Below are 18255 nucleotides of genomic sequence, written 5' to 3' on the forward strand. Positions count from 1 at the left end.
GACTCATTGAGATTTAAAAGGTTCAACAGATCCAAACCTGTCGTCTCAGAAATAAACCTCATGATTGTCTGACTAGTGGATAAAATGTGTGTTTCTAAAAGTGGCCTCAGCAGCACATTAAAATGGTTTTATAGGCACTAAATGATCATCATCTACCTGGAGGTGGCACTGGATAATTTTAATGTTGATGCAGAATTGCATAATTAAAATGCAAAAACTTCCAGAAAGTAAAAAAAATAAGTTATAAATTGAGTTTTGGAGCTGAAAACACGGATAAAGATGTGCAGAAATTTCCTGTTTAACCTTTGTGACGTGAAACTGAAAGCAGAGCAGAACAATAAGCAGTGAAATGATTAGCAGTAACAGGGAGTTCAGGGAATTCCTGGCGGTAAATAACTAACTTTGCTCCAGGGTTTCCTTTTTTATCAGGACAAGTCCAGGCATGTCTCAGTTCATTCACCAGAAACAATATTTTATGATTCTGGTTTTCATGCTTCACAATTCTAAATTAAACTCTTAAAATTCTCTTGAACAGTTGAAGCTGTTTTAAAGCATAACCAGCTGATGAAGGGAAAAGCAGTAATCAAAAGTAAAACACTCAGATTTTTACTTTGCAAAAAGTCGAATGGAAAAAATATGAAAAATTCAGTAAAGCGTTTACTTTATTGATTCCTTACATTTTAATGGTGCTTGTTCTGTTTACTGTATGTTTTTGTCTTTTCAGTGGTAGCGTGTTTGTTTTCAAAAAAATCTACAAATTCACATATGTTACACTGTAAAACTATTATGTTTGCTATGTAGGTTTGGATTATATAATTATATAAAACTAATGTGGTTATCATGGTTACCTTGTTCATCAGGTGTCAGAGGAGCACTGGAAAAAAAAAACATAAAAAAGAACAATGATTTCCTTAAATGTTCCCAAGCAGCAAATCTGATCATTAAAAAAACAGAAAGGTTAGCATTTATTATTTTTATTCAGGCTTTCCTTCCAGTGGTGCCATGTTAAAGTGATACTGGAGGCTCTGTTGTGTTGCCATGGCAACCCCTTGGCATATTTACGCCATTTTTTAATCTATTGTTCAACTTTTGCACCAAGAACACAATTAAATGTTTCTAATTTGTAAGAAATAAATAATAACATGAAAATAAAAACCCCAGCAAAGTCAAAGAAAAAGTCAAAGTCAGCATTTTACAGGCAACATAGAATGACATTCAAACAATATTTTTTCAGATAAAATTTACTTTCCAGACTTTTTACCATTTTGGAAGCATAACACAGAAAGTAACCATGAATCTATAACATATATTTCAACACTAGTCCTACTTTAAATGATTACATGGCTTAATGGCAATAAAGTCTGATAATGTTTGTATTTTTCTTTACTTAAACAGATGTGGAAATATTTAAACACAAACCTTTTTTAAAATGATTAACTCTGAAAGTGCCTTAAAAATTTATTTCTCTTACTGAAAAAGTGATCCATTAAATAATAATAATAAAAAAAAACACAATGTATCATTTGCAGTATAAATCCGTCATCTAGTGACATCTGGTGGTGAATAGATGCAACTGCAGCCACATTCAACACCTCAATGTATTCAGACCTCTTCATTAAATCATTCCCCTGGTTCTGAAGTCTGAAGCATTAAACTACTAAAAAGTACTAAAAGAAAAAGATTAAAATGAAATTATTCTAAAAAAAGTTGCTTTCTTACCCTGCAGCAGGTTCAACCACCAGATCTGGCATCCCAGCCGACGACGCCTGGCTCCCCACCGGTCCCTCATGGTCCAGGATGAAAACCTCGTCCTGACATATTTCTGTCACAAAGTGAAGATGCTCCTGCAGAAAACAGTCAGAGTGAAATAAGAACCTGTTCTCACCAGGCGTAGTGACGTCTGACTGCCATCCTTACCTGAGCTTTGTCGATGCGATAGAAACGATCAGCTGATGTCGCTGAAATCACAAGAAACAAAAACAAGTTGCTTTGTCTGTAATTATAACAAATAAGATTATACAAAATATTAAATGTGTTTTTGAAACTCACAATCCAGGAAGCTCCAGTTAGGAGACAGTCTACTGGTTGAACTGGTTATGGGAACGCCTCTGATTTCATCCTGCAGGTAAAAAAAATAAACAAAAAAACAAAAACAAACCATTTTATTATTGAACTAACAATTAGAAATGCATAGACAGACACAGTAAAGTTGTAAAAGTAAAGTAAGCAAAAAAGGAAAGAGTAGAAAACAAAGGCATCAAAGGAAGCAAGGATGGAAAGAAGGAGACAATGAAGGAAAGGAAGGAAGAACGAATGAATGAGAAACAAGAAGGATGGAAGGGCAATATTTAGGAAATGAAACAGGAAATAATCTCTGTAAATATAAGTCATGTTTTAAAATAATCTGAAAAATATATAAAATCCAAACTTTTCCAGACGGCATACAAACTCTAAATTTAAGAAGCAAGAATGTCAAGCTGGAAAAGTTTCATTCCTCATATTCTTAATATTGAAAACAAATGTGTAAAAAGAGAATATAAGTTAAAGGTGCTGAGATTAAAAAATTAATTCAGAACGGAAATTATGGAACAATTTATAGATAAACTAAATCTCTCACTACATTTAAAAGCAAGTTAAAAAAATCCTTGTGATGAATTATTGGATGTTTTTTGTGTATTATTACATTTCTAAGTTAAAATCTTTATGTAAATAAGGGGCAAATATTCTTGAACTGTTCATATTCACTGATCGGTGAATTAAATAAAAAGATTAAATGACATGAAATCATTAGAAAGAATGCAACATTTTTCAAATGACAACAAATCAAAACCTAAAAATAGAGCTGGGCGATATGACTTGGAGATAAAACCTCAGTATGTTTCTGACAGCAGATCTGAATTTAATTATTTTAATTGTTTTGTTTTCTAAAATTGAATCACAAAAAAATTAAAAAGAGGTTTTAATTTCAATCCTCCCTTCTGTGATTTGTATGTTGGAGGTCTAGAGAATTTGTATTTAATTATGAGAATAAAGTCATAACACCAGCAGAATAAAAATGCAATTTTACCAAAATAACATCTTAAAGTTACAAGAAAAAAGTTGTTTTAATGAGGAAAAACTCTTGATTATTTTTTTGCATTGGATTTGTCATAAAATTATCACTTGATTCTTCTAAATCCAGATTTTCCAAAACTTAAATAAATAAATAAAAAATAAAAAATTGATTGATCAATAAAACCGATTTATCGTCCGGCTCTACTTAAAGGCCCAAATGTTTAGAAATATTCCCTAACTCTGTCCCTCTCCAAGCGAAGTACCTGGTAGTGCACTCTGTGGCCAGTAGATGGCGCCTGGTGTAAATCCTAGCAGGCACAGCAGTCAGGTTTGAAGGTTAGCAAGCAGCCGAAGAAAAAACAAAACACACAAACTTCCACACATGTTAAAGTCAAGAAGCTTTCAGCACATGAGGCAACCAGCTTAATAAGCAGCGCTGCGCTCCGAGGTCACCGACCCGCCTATAAATAACCCGGATCACGCAGAAGAGGAAGAAGCGACAGAGGAGGAGAGAAATCAAAGCGGCGACGAGCAGACGGCGATGATGATGATGAAGATGAAAACTTGCCTCTTGTAGTCTGTCGATGTAAAGTCTGCAGGTCTCCAGGTCGCAGTCGCCCCTGACAACCACAATGCCTACTGGGATTGCTGGGAAACACAACAAACACGTAAAAACACTTTAAATTACTTCCTCCTAGCGCAGGGGTGTCCAAAGTGCGGCCCCGGGGGCCATCTGGGGCCTTTGGGCCACCAACTGGTGTTCAAAAATGATACAAATTTGGCTTTTCGATGCAGATGGAGACTTTTAATTTGTAATCAGGGTAAAAACTACCAATGTAATTTTATTTTATTGTGTTGTACATTGAAGTACAACAAAAAGTATTTTGCTAATCAAGTTTTAACAAAAGGTAAAACCAAGTTTATCCAAATTTCTTTCTTAAATGTGGCTAAATAATAGCAAGCGTTTTGAAACAATGTGACCCAAAGCCTGTTCTTATTACTGAAAATAATACAGTTTAGCACAGCAAATATGCAAAATCTGAGAAGGCATATTACTTTTTTTTTTTTCTAATTTGGGATGGGAGGCAGGTGTGTGTGGAATCGAAGAGTTTTTATTTTTTTTTAAACTTTTTGAAAAATTTCTTTTGAATTTTTTTCCAGAAAATTTCCAAGTGATTTTGTTATTAAGCATAAGATTTTTCAATTTTTGGTGAAATTTTAATCATACTGCTTTATTTAAAAAAAAAAATAAATTTTTTTTTATTGTTTTTCTAGAAAACTTGTCAAATTTTTCCAGAAAAAATTCCAAGTTTTTTTTTTTTTTTTTTTTTACAAACTTGTGATTAATCACAAAATTTCAGAGTTTTTTGTGAAAATTTACTCAGGTATTCAAAGTTTTCCTGAAAAATTGGAATTTCTCTTCTAGAAAAATGTTAAAAATTTTCAAGAAAATTTCCCAGTTTTCTAGAAACTTGATTAACCTGAAAATTATTTTTATTTTCTTAATTTTAGGCTTTTGGCCTGTGTGGCATAAAGTTTGGACACCCCTGTCTTCACGGGAGAATATTTAAGTGAATATTTAAGCCGGCCTTACAGATGTCTCGCAGTCGCTCCTTGTCGTACTGCAGCCTGTCGTACTCCTGCAGGCTGATCCGGTTCACCCGCAGCCGCAGACGGTCCGGAACCGCATGAGGGCTGCAAGGGAAGAACATGGCAGTGCATGTACGTGCACGCACACGGATCAGACATGCTCGCAGCGCACACATGAAACGGAGCAGCGACCCGGAAAAGTATTCACATTTACAACCACAAACTTCAGTCTGTTTATTCAAATCGGGAAAAGGAAATAAAATCTAACGTGGTTTTTAAATGTTTTTTAATGAATAATAAAAAATATATAGTTTTAAAAAATATATTTATTAGACATTTTCAAACTCAATCTTCTAGATTTATTTTCATAATTTTTTATGGACATTTGAGAGCAAAATATTCACCTTGTTTACGCACATCATGAAATAAAGATGGCAGGACCAGTGTGCTCAATTTGGACAGGACTTAAATGCATTTAAATTATTTTAGTAATCGATTATTCTATCAAATATGCTGATGATTAATCGATTAATCAGATAAAAATGGGTACATTTTGCAGGTTATTTAACCACTTTGGCCTTTTTTATGCAATATTAGAAATACATTAAACTATGCAAACAAATAATTCAGTTCCTTTTTTAAATAAGAAAATAAACAGTTTATTGTCTTAATGTAGTGACATGTAATTCCTTTAGTGAATGCTTGATCTTTTATAGATTAATTGACTAATTTTTGGATTCACTGATTAATAATTGATAGCAAAAGGTCTTTAATAAGAGATTGTTTTTTTAAAATGACTTCTGAGACTTCTCTGAAACTAAGTTTCTAATCTTTTAAAATATGAAATAAAGTCTGGAAATGTAAACATTTTCCCTGCTCAGGGTTTCCACACTGCAAAAACACAAACTATTACCAAGTGGTTTTAGTCCAAATATCTTAATACACTGCAAATAATACAAAACTAACTTAACAGTGACTTTTCAGCCAGAAATAGGAGCTTGTTTTAACTAAATAATTCCTTAATATTGATAAATAAGTTCTAGTTTCACAGATTTTTTTTAACCTTAAGACATTTTCCAACGTTATAAGTGAAATAATCTTTAAAATTACTGACTTCATGAGTAAGTGGGGTTTATATTTGTAAAAAATATTGGAACCTCTTTCCACTTCACATTAAGCTCCACTGATGTTTATGGTTGTAATGTAACTGAAGAGGCTTGAACACTTTAGCAAGGCACTGCATGTAGTTTGTATTTACGCTGACATGCACGCACAGACGCTCACAAATCACAACTAAATCTGAACGTCAGACATTTTTGCAACTTTTAGTTCCTGCTGTCTGGTTCTCCTCTTAGCTAGAGCCTTCAAAGATAAAGTCTCACTAACTGGAGGCTGTAAAACATTTTTAATCTAATTCAGCAGCACAAAATCAAATCTGAGCTCTGGTGATGTTTCAAAAGATGCTGGAAAAGAAACAAAAAAAAAACCATCGGAAACTGCCCGCAGCATCTCACCATCTTACATTTAAAAGAATAAAAATAAAAAAAACCCCTCACTTTCATCCCTCAGATATTATATAAATAAGTATTTCTGTATGGAAAGAGCAAAGACGTCACATTGAGGGGAGATATAAAAAAAGCAGAGCTCACAGTAAAGTTAAAGGGACGACAGCAGGAAAAGATAAAGACGAGGCAGAAGCACACTGAGAAGACGTCAGCATGCCGCCAGACACTTCCTGGCTTTAGTAAACACTTCCTGGACAGACAGACACTTACATTCAGCACAGCAGTTTGACCCATATTTGATGCTTTTTTAAAAAAAAAAAAGAAAATATATGTATATATATTATGTTTTAAATGTGCAAGTTTTCCCATCAGACTTTTGGTGTTGCAAAACAAACAATGTTTTTAATCATAAAAGAAAAATTTTCATAAACTCTACAGCTAAAATGGGTCTTTTTGTCATAAATTCTTCAATATTCTTCTGGTCCAAACACGTTTTGATCCTTCTGAACTGATTAAGACAAAACAAACAACTAACATTTATGTTAGATATCAATTAATCTATCAATTATGCTGACGATTAATCGGATTAAAAAATGCAGATTTTTTAAATCAAAGGTTGGAAATAAATAATTCAATTGGTTTTTTTAAATAGCAAAATAAACATTCTATTGCCTAAAATGTAATCACAGAGTAGATTTATTATTTGTAGATGCAAATGAACATCTGCAGCTGAAAAATACTTTAGATATCAGATTGTGAAGCTAAACTGTCACTTTTTGTTCTGAGTAGAACATAGAAAGGTTTTTTATTTATTTATTTAAATGCATAATTTATATTTCTGAACAGTTCTGGCAGCTCTGAGCGTGTTGTTCTTTTGGCAAATGGCCTTTTTAGTGCCTGTACTCCATTTAACGATTAATTGATTAATAAATTAGTTGACAATTGTATCAGTGAATCATGATTAGTCTAATTAATTGTTTCAGTCCTGCAAAGAAAATGCACAAACATAAACAAAATTACACCACAACATTCAAATCTACCAGAATATGGTGATCACATTTATTGTCAGAGAGGCATAATTAATTGTAACCGTTTCTAAATTAGCAGCACAAAATCTTTTATTTTTGTTGCAAAATCCTGGTGAGACTGATCCATGTGAAAAGATACTTAATATATGCGGAAACGGTTATTTAATGATATTTTAACAGTTTGTTAATGGATTTTATCAAAACATTTTGGTGCAACTGGCCCTTTAAGAACATTTATGATCTTAGTATGAGTTTGACACCTCTGATATTTTCTGACAAATCACATAAGGAATTATCTTATTGTTGCTAAAATACTATTTCTGTTTACCAAACTGTTCTTTGAAGTGAGTAGCTTAAGCTGAGATCCTCTTTTATTTAAAACCATGTAACGTTTATCACCTGGAAACTATTTAAAACCGAAAAGGTTTTCCTCGCTGAAATTCCTTCCTCAGATTTGACTTTTGCTCAGAACATTACGATCAGCTGAAAACTAAACTGTAGGAAAAGCTGTGGTGATTTCCGTGACACGGCCTTCAAATATGGGCCAAACGTAACGGATAAAACGAGACGGCACCTTTCCATCCGCGCCGACGTGCACAGAGACACGCGAGCGTCCAGCGACAGAACAGGGGTTAGAGGTACTTACACAGAGAAGGAGTCGGGGGGAGCAGAGAGGCGGCGCAGATCAGCTGCACACACCTTCTGAATACTACGGCCGCACAAACGCAAACAAACACGACAAACACGGGAGAGAGGACGGACGGATGGCGGTGGAGAGAGGAGACAACAGGAAAGAAAAAGAAAAGGCGGGGTAAGTGTGTTGGACGGATGAAGAAAATAAGAAAAGGATGGAGAGGAGGAGGGAAAGATGGAGAAAATCCCAAAAGGTAAGTCGACAGACATTGATAGCACAGTCCCATAGCAGTGACACTAGATATACAACAAGAAGCTAAAGTCTCTACTCTTCTTTCTACCACAAAAGGCTGGGCGATCAACTGGTTTTATTTTTTGAAAATTACCTTTTTTTTTTTTTTTTTGTGGAAAATCTGGAGTTTTTTCCCCCCACTAAAGCGCTCTCTGGGTTGTCGGCCATCTTGTACGAGAAGCGTGTTTTACCGTTTCTATTTATTTGTAGTTTGAATTCAGGCCAACTCCATGATGAATTATAAGGGAGAGACTACAATTTATTTTTAAAAATAAAAATAATGTTCATTTTTTCCCCCCAGGATTTTGACTTTAATCTTCTGAGATCAAAAGTCTGATTTTTTTTTTTTTTTTAGTGGCCCTAAAAGGCTTCCATACAGAGCTGTATTAGGGCCATTTTAGATTAATTTACGCCAATAAACTCAGAAATTTAAGATCAATTTCAGACATTTTCTAGAAAAAAAACAAAGAAATGTCTGAATATCAAAAGTAAAAAAATTCCTAGAAAGAACTCAGAAATTTTGAGATTTTCTAGAAAAAATCTGATTTTTTTTTCTTTAAAGTTGAAATTTTTTTACTTTTGAAACTCAGAAATGTCCAACTTTTTTCTAGAAAATTTCTGAAATTAATCTCAATCTTTTTTATCTCCAATGCCCCCAACGTGCCGTTGTACTTCTGTACATAATGTTACAGGAATAAAGTTGAAATAATACCAGAATAAAATCTTAATATTTGCAGAAAAAAGTAGTAATTTTAAGAGAACCCAGACACAAAAAATAAATTAACAAAATGTTAATTATCTGAGCTTTTTTTCCATTAAAACAACTTTTCCTCATAATTTTAAGACATTTTTCTAGTAGAATTGAATCTTTATTCTGCCCTAACCCTCACAGAAGTGATGACTGAAATAAAAGAAAAAATTTTTGAAAATCAGATCAGGTATAAAAAAAATATCTCAGACTTAATTTATCGCCCAGCCCTTCTGCCACATACACACATCTACTGTAGCTCGCTACGAAAAGCAGGAAATAGACTCACGTTTACATTTATAAACTAAATACAGGGAGAAGACAGAGAGTGTTAAATCCTCAAAATGTCTCCTGATGTGTAAAACCACCACATGTCTGATGGCTTCGTTTATTTCATGTCCCTCCTTTGACTGTGGTCAAATCTGCAGAGCGACGCTCAGAGCAGTGAACTCACTAAACAGATTGTGTGACTCGGTGAGTGTGAGCTGCGGCCCGGTCTCTCTGTAGCAACACGGCTGGCCCAGTTCATCTGTCTTTATCTGTCTGTGTGTGTGTGTGTGTGTGTGTGTGTGTGTGTGTGTGAGAGAGAGTGAGGAGCTGACTCACTCGTTCAGCAGCGGCACCGACGTGCGTCTCTTGCTCTTCTGGACCATGTTGGCCTGATTTCGCAGGGAGATGCGCAGAGTGGAAGGAGCCAGTCGGCACGGCTCGCCGTCCACCTACACACACACACACACACACACACACACACACACACACACACACACACACACCACATTATTCTTCTTCAAAACTTCTCTGTAAAATAAAAACCATCTCAAGTAGAGATACTCAATATATGAAATCACTATTTTCATCTTTGCACAAATATATTTTAAATCAATATAATATTTTGGAGGGTCCAACTGCTTTTGATGCTTGTAGCAGATTTATGTTAAAGCCAAAAGAAAATTGTGATGACAAATTTAATTATAGAAAAAAAGAACTGCATTGCCATCACAAGTTTTAGAAATTGTATTGACGTTCTGCAGGCCTAGTTTAAAGTTTAAATAAAATGTCAATTTATTGGATGGATGGATAGAAAACAAAAAGTGGAAATTCAGGAAGATTAAAATTCATCACCTTGTAGAGCAGGAGAGACATGGAGAGAAAGAAAGATAAAGTGAAGGAAAAGGAGAACAACTGAGAGAGTAACAGAGAGAGACAAGTGGAGAAAGAAAAAAAAGACAAAGGAAGGGAAAAAGGAGTGAAGATTAAAGACAAACAGGGAGAAAGAAAGAGAGAGAGGGAGAAACAGAGAGTAATAGAGAAGTAATGTTTTTTGTGTGTATGTTTCAAACAACATTAAGTCATGATTTTTTTAGTGGCCTAAAAAACTAAAAAGGTACGAAAACGAGTGAAAAAGCTTTTAAAATCCAAAAGAAAATAAGTCTGACAGACCTAAACGGCCATATATTGATCCAGACCATCTCAAAGCATTACAGGTTTAAATTTATTACATAGTTAGTTATTAATATAAAGCGGTACATGTTCACTAAATGCTTTTATTTTCAGCTCTGTTACGGTCGAAAAACAATAATAATCCTTCAGAAGGTTTACTGTTAATAAACCCTGGGAAGTAATTAAACATTAAATAAGAGACTTTAAACAAACTGTATTTTCATCACAATGGCGACACCTCCTGGTCATCACATGTAACTACATCCATGTTGGTGACATTACCTGAACAGGCACAGTCTTGTAAGTGGTGAGAACGACCTCTCTGCACTGGTGAAGCCTCTCACCGTGACCGCCGACCTGTAGCGCCGCCTGGTGGACGACACAAACATGCACGGTTTAGTAGAACGTCGACGTTTTTCTGCCGGCTGATGTTTTTTTTAGGGGTTTTCTCACCAGAGAGGCCATGGTAAAGCCGATGACCTCGATGCAGCCGTCGTCGTGGCGCTGCGGCTCAAAGTCTCGGTGGTCTCCGGTGTTTCCCCACGGCATGGTGCCAGCACAGTACCTGCATGTCACACGTCAAACACCAGCAGCTGTGACAGCCGTCTTCATGCTCCCAGAGAGGAAGAAGCTGCTCTTCCTCTGAGGACAGAAGAAGAGCAGCTTCTCTGAACCCAATTAACAGAGAGCACTTCAAGGATCCTGCTCCGGTTCAAGAGTCTCATCGTTTCTAAGAGGCCTCAGCAATCGAGTGGAAAGGACCAATTTAGAGAGCCGTTTGAAACGTCACATGTGACCTTTTGCATCAAGAAATAAAAATATCATAAATTAGTAGCAGAAATTAATAAATGTTTCCTAAAATTCTCAAAACTTTTAAATATTTAAATCAATATTAAATATGTAATCAAATACGGAGTTTTTTGCATCAATGTAACCCCCGTTTTTATTTTATTGTGTTTATTTTAGTGTACATTTATTTTTTTATTTATTATTATTTTACTTTTTTTTTTTTAGGTGTTTTGCACTGGTATATGTAATCACTGTATGCAAAAATATCAATAAACATATTAATCAGAAATATATAATATAATAATAATGGTTTCTTTCTTGAAAAAAAAGTTTAAATATTGTATGAAATATTTAACCATTCTGTGCTCATTAAATAAATATTTCTGTATCAGTGATTTAATTAATAAATCCAAAACTCATTAAAAATGTGAAATATATAAAAACAATTAATAGAGCATATAAACATTAATAAAAATGTGTACTTGATAATAAATACATGTATTTATTATCAATATTATCATGCTTTCACATAAAATTAATGTGAAAGCATGCCAAAATGAATAATTATATTTTAAAAGATTGAATTAAAACTTTTATTTAATTATGTTATAATGCTGTATTGCAGCACTTCCTAACCGATATAAATTGGATTTTTTAAATTATTATCATTTTTAATGTTTTAATGTTGTATTTCTAAATTAATTATATGTAATTTTGTGTGATTTAACAATAAAAGTTGGGATTTAACTATGTTTTATACATTTTTCCAACATAAAATATAAAGAATAATATTTAATTTAGTGTTTTTATTTAAAAAGTTGCTATTTTTCTAAATATTTTATGATTTATATGAGGTTAGATTGCCTTTTATGCAATTGTTGAAGAGTTTAGCGAGATTCCAATGCAGAAAATATAAATGATCAACTTGAAGAAGTAAAACCTTCGATCTGTCTGGATGCGTTTGTGACCGACCCACCTGGGAATGTTTAAAAACACGATGCACTGAAACTTGAGCTCCTGGATTTTGGGCGTTAGATCCGTTCCATCGCACTGCAGAAAGCAGAGAGCCAGAGTCACGCCTGCACAGCAGAACCAACCAGAACCAGAGTTTGTTCTAGACCCGCCTTTTACTTTGACAGGCCGCTCAAACAGTAAGCTCACTTCCTGGTTTCTACTGTCAGATCACACAGCAGGGGCTCCTAAACACCAGTTATTGGTGCTGTAAAATATTTTTAATTCAACTCATAATAGGAGATAATTGAACTGTTATGACTGTTAAAGTAGCAGAGATTTAATGTTTTAGTTGTGAGGGGACGGGGACGCTTTTATGCCGATGTTAAACACAGCTGAAGTCAGAAGATTACATAAACGCCTCGTGGGCATAAATGTGACATTAATTAATTGGTTTAAATGATTTATTTGAAGTGTTATTTTACTCCAAGCAGGAGTTAATGTGGAGCATCTGTAAAAAAAAAAAAAAACAGTAATGGCTCCCATTGGGAATAATAAAGACGCCGTTAACATCGACTGCTACGCTTGGATTCAGTGTCAAGAGTAAACACTCTGCAAAAACATAAAATCTTAACAGGGTTATAGTCTGGTTTCTAGTGAAAATATCTTAGTACAAATGAAATAAGACAAAACTACCCTGTGGATGAAATAAAATGAGGAAAAGTATTTGATCTGTCAAAGCTAATGTATTGTCCTCATTGGTGTCACTGGACCAAACAACAATTTTACAGGTTGGACAGGTCTATGGAACATTTGTTAAATTTTTTAAACAAAATTATTCTTAGATCATCAGGTTTCGAGCTGTTTTAGGGCATCTTGTCACTTTAAATCCAAATAAGCAGCTACTGGCCACACCCCCAATTCAACGTTTACACTTGCACGTGAAAACGGCTGCACACAGATGCCCAATTATACAACTATACAGCTTTGAAAAGCAGAAGTACAGCCTTCTGCGCAACCAACAAGAATGCAGCAAGTGCTTTCTCCATGCTAAATCAACAAGAAAACATTTGTCTTTTCCAGCAGCCTTTGTACAGCGCAGTAAAACCAGCTGACCAAACGTGCTGGAGCTCCACTGGTGTTGCTAGGTAACAGGCGTCACTCCGTTGGGGTTGCTAACTTCGTGTGCATTTTAAGAGCTTGGACTGTTTTTAGAAGCACCAGAAACCCAAATGGAAGTACAAAAATAACGTACGTTTTGAATAATAGATCCCATTTAAACCTGCTTTCTAGGCCGTGGACAGCTATTTATTTGTTTTAACATGGACTGAACGCGAGTGAGGAACCCCAGTGGGATTCCTCCTCAGGGTCAACCCCCAAAGAGAAGTTGAAGGACGGCGCGTTTAATCACCCAACTCAGACATGTCAACACGGAAGACGATACGAGCCAAGAGAGGAAGAGCGTGTTAACACTCACCACCACTCTGACGTGCTTCGACAAGTCCCTGGAGCTTCTCTGGAGGAAATCTGAGAACGCAGCCTGAACACACACACGCACGCACGCACGCACGCACGCACGCACGCACGCACGCACGCACGCACGCACGCACGCACGCACGCACGCACGCACGCACGCACGCACACACACACACACACACACACACACACACACACACACACACACACGGGCAGATAAACAGACAGAAGAAGCCAATCAAACAGAATTACAGTTCATTACATTTCCCTCATTAAAAAGAGATAACTCCTCTGTACGTTTCCGCTTCAACTGCCGCCCGTCCTTTCTGACTTTCAGCTCATGTCTTGCAGAAAAAAGTCAGCTGGATGATTTTTGTTACATCTGTTCATCACTTTCAAGTTGATTTGAGTTCAATTCATCACCGGAAACAAAGCGGTATTCTGTGTGGTTTGTTTAGTTTTTCCTCAGAATGAAGGTCAGATGAATTATTGAGAGCGTGACATTTGTTTTGTGAGCGTTCTGGATGAATATTGCACAAGTCAGGCTGCTCATTATTGATAAATAACTTGGAAACTCCTTTCCCTTAAAGGCCAATGTTTAGCTGCTTTTGCGAGAAATCTCCCTCGATTTACTGTTCCTCATTCTGGCAGGGCGTGTGACGGTCATTAAGGCAGAATTACAGCAAACTGGAGGCAAATGTAAACTGTCCAGTCAAAGTTGGTAAACAGTTTGTCATGGAGGACACTTACGCCGGCGTAGAACATCTTGTTGCGGAAGCGACTGTTGAATTTCTCTGGGTTGGCCTCTGGACAAAAAATGGAGGAAAATTCAATCAACGTGTGCAGAAAACATGGAGAGTTCAGGGATTTAACAAAACAATCCAACAGAACCCTTGAATATTAACACTTTGTGATGTTTTGGAAACAAACTACAGTGGGATTTAAACATGAAGAAGTGCGTTATCATGAAGTGTAAGTGGGGCTTTAAACGTTTTAGCACATCAATTTGACAAAAGTACATTGAAAATTAAAGTCTGAAGGGGTGTGAATACTTTTGCGAAGGGAATTTGTGAAACAGACCTCTGGACTCGTGGAACTCCAGCGTGACGTGAGCGTCGAAGCCGAGGCTGAAGTAGTTGTTGAAAACATTCAGAGGGAGCTTAAAAGGAACAAAAAATATATTTAAATATCAATATGCAAACTTTTATAATTGGAAATTTATAAAAAAGTAAGAAAATAATTGGCCAGAGAGGTTCTGGTGCAACACATAATCAGTATTTACACATAAAATATGCAAAAATAAAAACATTTAGAAGAAAAAAAAAAAACATCTTTACATATTCTTTGATCTGAAAAACATGTTTAGGAATAAATCCAGGTCATTTTCTGGCTTGACCCTTGACCCCCGACCTTCTGAGTGCCTTCTTCTGGCTGGACCGCAGTTTTCTCCACCAGCAGGTTCCACCTGTCGAGCTGCACCACCGAACCGTCCTCAACGTGACACAAAACCTTCGACACGGGCTCGTCCGTGTAACCCTGCAGAGAAACAGAAACAACAGCAAGAAATCAGGTTCCTTCTCATCTGAATTCAAATTTAAATATGAAGTATGAATAAATGTCAGTTGTATCCCCAAGCAGAAAGAGCTAGAAATGATTTAGCGTTCATTAAAGGAGTGCTACATTTAATTTAGGAAATAAAGTCTTTATTTTGTTTGCATCTTTTCTAATATCTTAGAAGGTAAGCTTAAGTGCAAAATGTGCCAATTTTTTCTGATTTCCTCAAAGACACTCCGACTGCAGAGAGCTAAAAAGGACAACCTCACTTTAACACAGACCTGCAGGAGCGATAAAGACGAGAGTGTTAAACCAGACGTCTAAAAGAAGAAAGAAGAGAGGAGGAAGTATGAAGAAAATGAAGCAAGGAGGGGATTAGGAAATGGGAAAAGATAAAAAGAGACGAGGAGAAAGAACAGCAGTCAGTCGTGTGCAGAGGATGAAAAGGGCAGAGCTCTTCCACATCACATATGGTAGCTAGAAATTGTCTCGGTCTAATCTTCTCTCGAAGCGTCAATCTCTCCGTGGATCAGAAGCATCTCAAAGTCATCTGGACATCCTCGCCGTGTCATTTCAGATCAAACAGCTTCGCTCTTACTGAGCTGAATCTTTAGAAATTAAACTCTGCTCATTAAAACTCATCTGTGCTGCTGAATAACACTTCCTAGTTGCTGACTAATATATCTACTTATGCAGAGAAATGGTCCATGTTTCGCCTCTCCTTTTGAGAAAGTATGAGAAACAAAGCACTGCTACGCTTCCAGTAGATTTATTAAAAAATTAAAAATAAAGGATGGAGTCTTTTAAGACTAACCAGTCCAACTGCAGAGACTGTCTCACCTGTACTGATATTCTGCATCAACCAAGAGGCTCAGAGTAACCTTTTTATAAAACCGTGCTGTTAGAAAATCAAGAACTTTCCAAATCTAATTGAAACTCAAGTATTTTCAATGATTTGAACCACCTGTACAAATACTGCAAAATGGCTTAGTCAAAGTTCAGAAATCCAATTAGCGACCTGTGGGAAGAATACGTTTTGTTTTGTTTAACGTTCTTAACTTATTTTTGACTTTTGGGGATTTCATTCAGAACAAGCGGAACATTTTGAAAGGAAACAGGTAAAATATCAACTGTAACTAAATCTTCTGAGCTCGATGTGTCAGCGGCTTTGAGGAGGTCAAACAGAGGTCAAGGCTTGAAATGCTCCGGAAGAGCGCTCAGACATCCTGGAATGTGGGTTTCCCAGGAACTCCCAGAGGCGTTGGAGACGCAAACACCTGATTTATTTTCGGAACGCGAGATAAAAACAGAAACGACTTCGTTGCTGCTTGACAAACTTCACCTGCCGTGTTAAAAAAAAAAAAAAATCTCTGAAGCAACTGGAGGATAAAATAAAATCCTGTCTGCCATCTACTCTGCAACACAAATCTGGAAACTCACCCCGCCCCAGTTGAGCGTCCTGGCGAGGTCATTTCCTGTTCCCAGAGGAAGTACAGCGACCGGAGGCTGGGGATTCATCTGCAGCTCATCGAGAGCGGACAGGATCCACCCCACCTACGGACAGAGGTGGGCAGTAAATACCTACACTTAGTTACAGTCACTTAAGTAACTTTTTCTATAAAAATTTACTTTTAGTGTATTTTAATGCAAAAAATACTCTAAAAGTCTAGTACTTTTTACAGTGGACACTCTACTCACTGTGAGTAATTTCACTAAATTAAGACAAAACAAAAAATGAATGAGATACAAACGCTTGGAATAACTTTACTTTGTTCTAACATACAGTATCTATTACTGACTGTAAGTATTACTTTATTATTTTATTTTATTTAATGTGTATAATTTTGTTGATGTCACTCATCAAAATGTAATGTTTGTTCAATTGTTGGTTGTTTGGTGTTTTATTTATAACTTTGTAATTTTGTCTTTTAGCTGTTAAGTAAATATTGTAATCTATTATTCTATCAATTATTCAGGCAATTAATTGACTAATTGGATAAAAGATGTAGATACATTCTTCAGATTTTTTATTAAAACACTTCATTTTTACACAAGAATAGAAATGCATTAAAAGATGCAAATAGACCAGCAATTAACGTTAACGTTTTTACTTTTACTTGAGTAAAAATATGTTAAAACGATATTATTTCTGGATACTTTACCGACCTCTGTCTACACAGAGGTAGAAATGCTCCAGGATCTTGGTAAACAATAAGAACTGGTTAAAAAATGAACGGAGTCTTACTGTGCCGTCTCCACCGCAGGCCAGGATCCGCAGGTTTGGCACTTTGCGATACAATTCCAACCTGAGAATTGAAACGGCAGCGGGATGAGAGACGGCTGCAGAAATAAATGAATTCCTCTCCAGACTCAGGTAGGCCTGTCACGGTAACAAATTTTGCCGAGCGATTAATTAATTGTCTAAAAAATTATTGCGATAAACAATAGTATTGTTTCAAGACCTTTTGACACTGATTTAAAGGAAATGACTAATAATACATGTGATTTCCTGCCATAGATAGATGCACTTTATTTTCAAAAGAACACATAACACTGGAACTAATAAACTAAACTAAACAGCCGAAAACAAAAATAAAATGGATTCTCAGTCTCCATTAACAAAAAACGTACTTGAATAAAAACTAACCAACATAAAGCCAAAGTGGAAATAAATACTGCATTCAACCAAAAGAGTGCAGATTATGAAGTCTAAACTATATTGGTTTTCAGTAATCACTAGATTTAAATAGAGCAGATGGACACATCCGACTACGTGATGCAATAGTTCACACTACACAATTTTTTTGCCCCTATTTTTCCCTTATGACAATCTTAGATCGTTGGCCGCTGGTGATTTCGTAACCGATCATCCTGCAGTGTGTGGTGGGTTATGGTGGATTGTCGTTCTGCTCCGATCTAAATCAGGGATTTCCCCGACTGGAAGCATCAATGCAGCCCGTTGAATGTGACAGGTAGCCAATCAGAAAGCGCAGATTCTCCTCCTGCTTTCTGAGGGGAAATTACGGAGGGGAATCCCAAACAGCTGACACAGCGCAACCCAAAGTCCAGTGGACATCGGAGATGATATGTGGAAACAACATTAATATTTATTCAACATTTCGTGCAGAATATAGAAATGACAAGGGGAGGAGTTGGAGCCAAATTGCTACCGCAGTTGATAAACCCGGTAGGTTT

The 18255-nt window shown here is 36.0% G+C and overlaps 1 protein-coding gene across 2 annotated transcripts in view; it reads right to left on the reverse strand.

The window, feature by feature from the left end:
• Nucleotides 1-18255, reverse strand: part of dgki (diacylglycerol kinase, iota) — a 72137-nt gene that overhangs the window by 9689 nt on the left and 44193 nt on the right. For both annotated transcript variants that reach the window (XM_088003584.1, XM_088003583.1), the window contains exons 12-27: nt 17306-17366; nt 16501-16614; nt 14917-15042; nt 14587-14665; nt 14257-14312; nt 13508-13570; nt 12056-12129; nt 10744-10855; nt 10573-10659; nt 9457-9569; nt 4649-4749; nt 3623-3702; nt 2050-2119; nt 1918-1958; nt 1720-1844; nt 849-874 (exon numbers count right to left, since the gene is read on the reverse strand). In XM_088003584.1, the coding sequence (XP_087859710.1) occupies nt 849-874; nt 1720-1844; nt 1918-1958; nt 2050-2119; nt 3623-3702; nt 4649-4749; nt 9457-9569; nt 10573-10659; nt 10744-10855; nt 12056-12129; nt 13508-13570; nt 14257-14312; nt 14587-14665; nt 14917-15042; nt 16501-16614; nt 17306-17366 (1328 nt within the window). The remainder of the gene's footprint in view (nt 1-848; nt 875-1719; nt 1845-1917; nt 1959-2049; nt 2120-3622; nt 3703-4648; nt 4750-9456; nt 9570-10572; nt 10660-10743; nt 10856-12055; nt 12130-13507; nt 13571-14256; nt 14313-14586; nt 14666-14916; nt 15043-16500; nt 16615-17305; nt 17367-18255) is intronic.

Source organism: Poecilia mexicana, unplaced genomic scaffold (genome assembly GCF_051168715.1).
Source record: "Poecilia mexicana isolate PSO_F unplaced genomic scaffold, ASM5116871v1 scaffold_23, whole genome shotgun sequence".
In the NCBI taxonomy this organism is placed as follows: domain Eukaryota; kingdom Metazoa; phylum Chordata; class Actinopteri; order Cyprinodontiformes; family Poeciliidae; genus Poecilia; species Poecilia mexicana.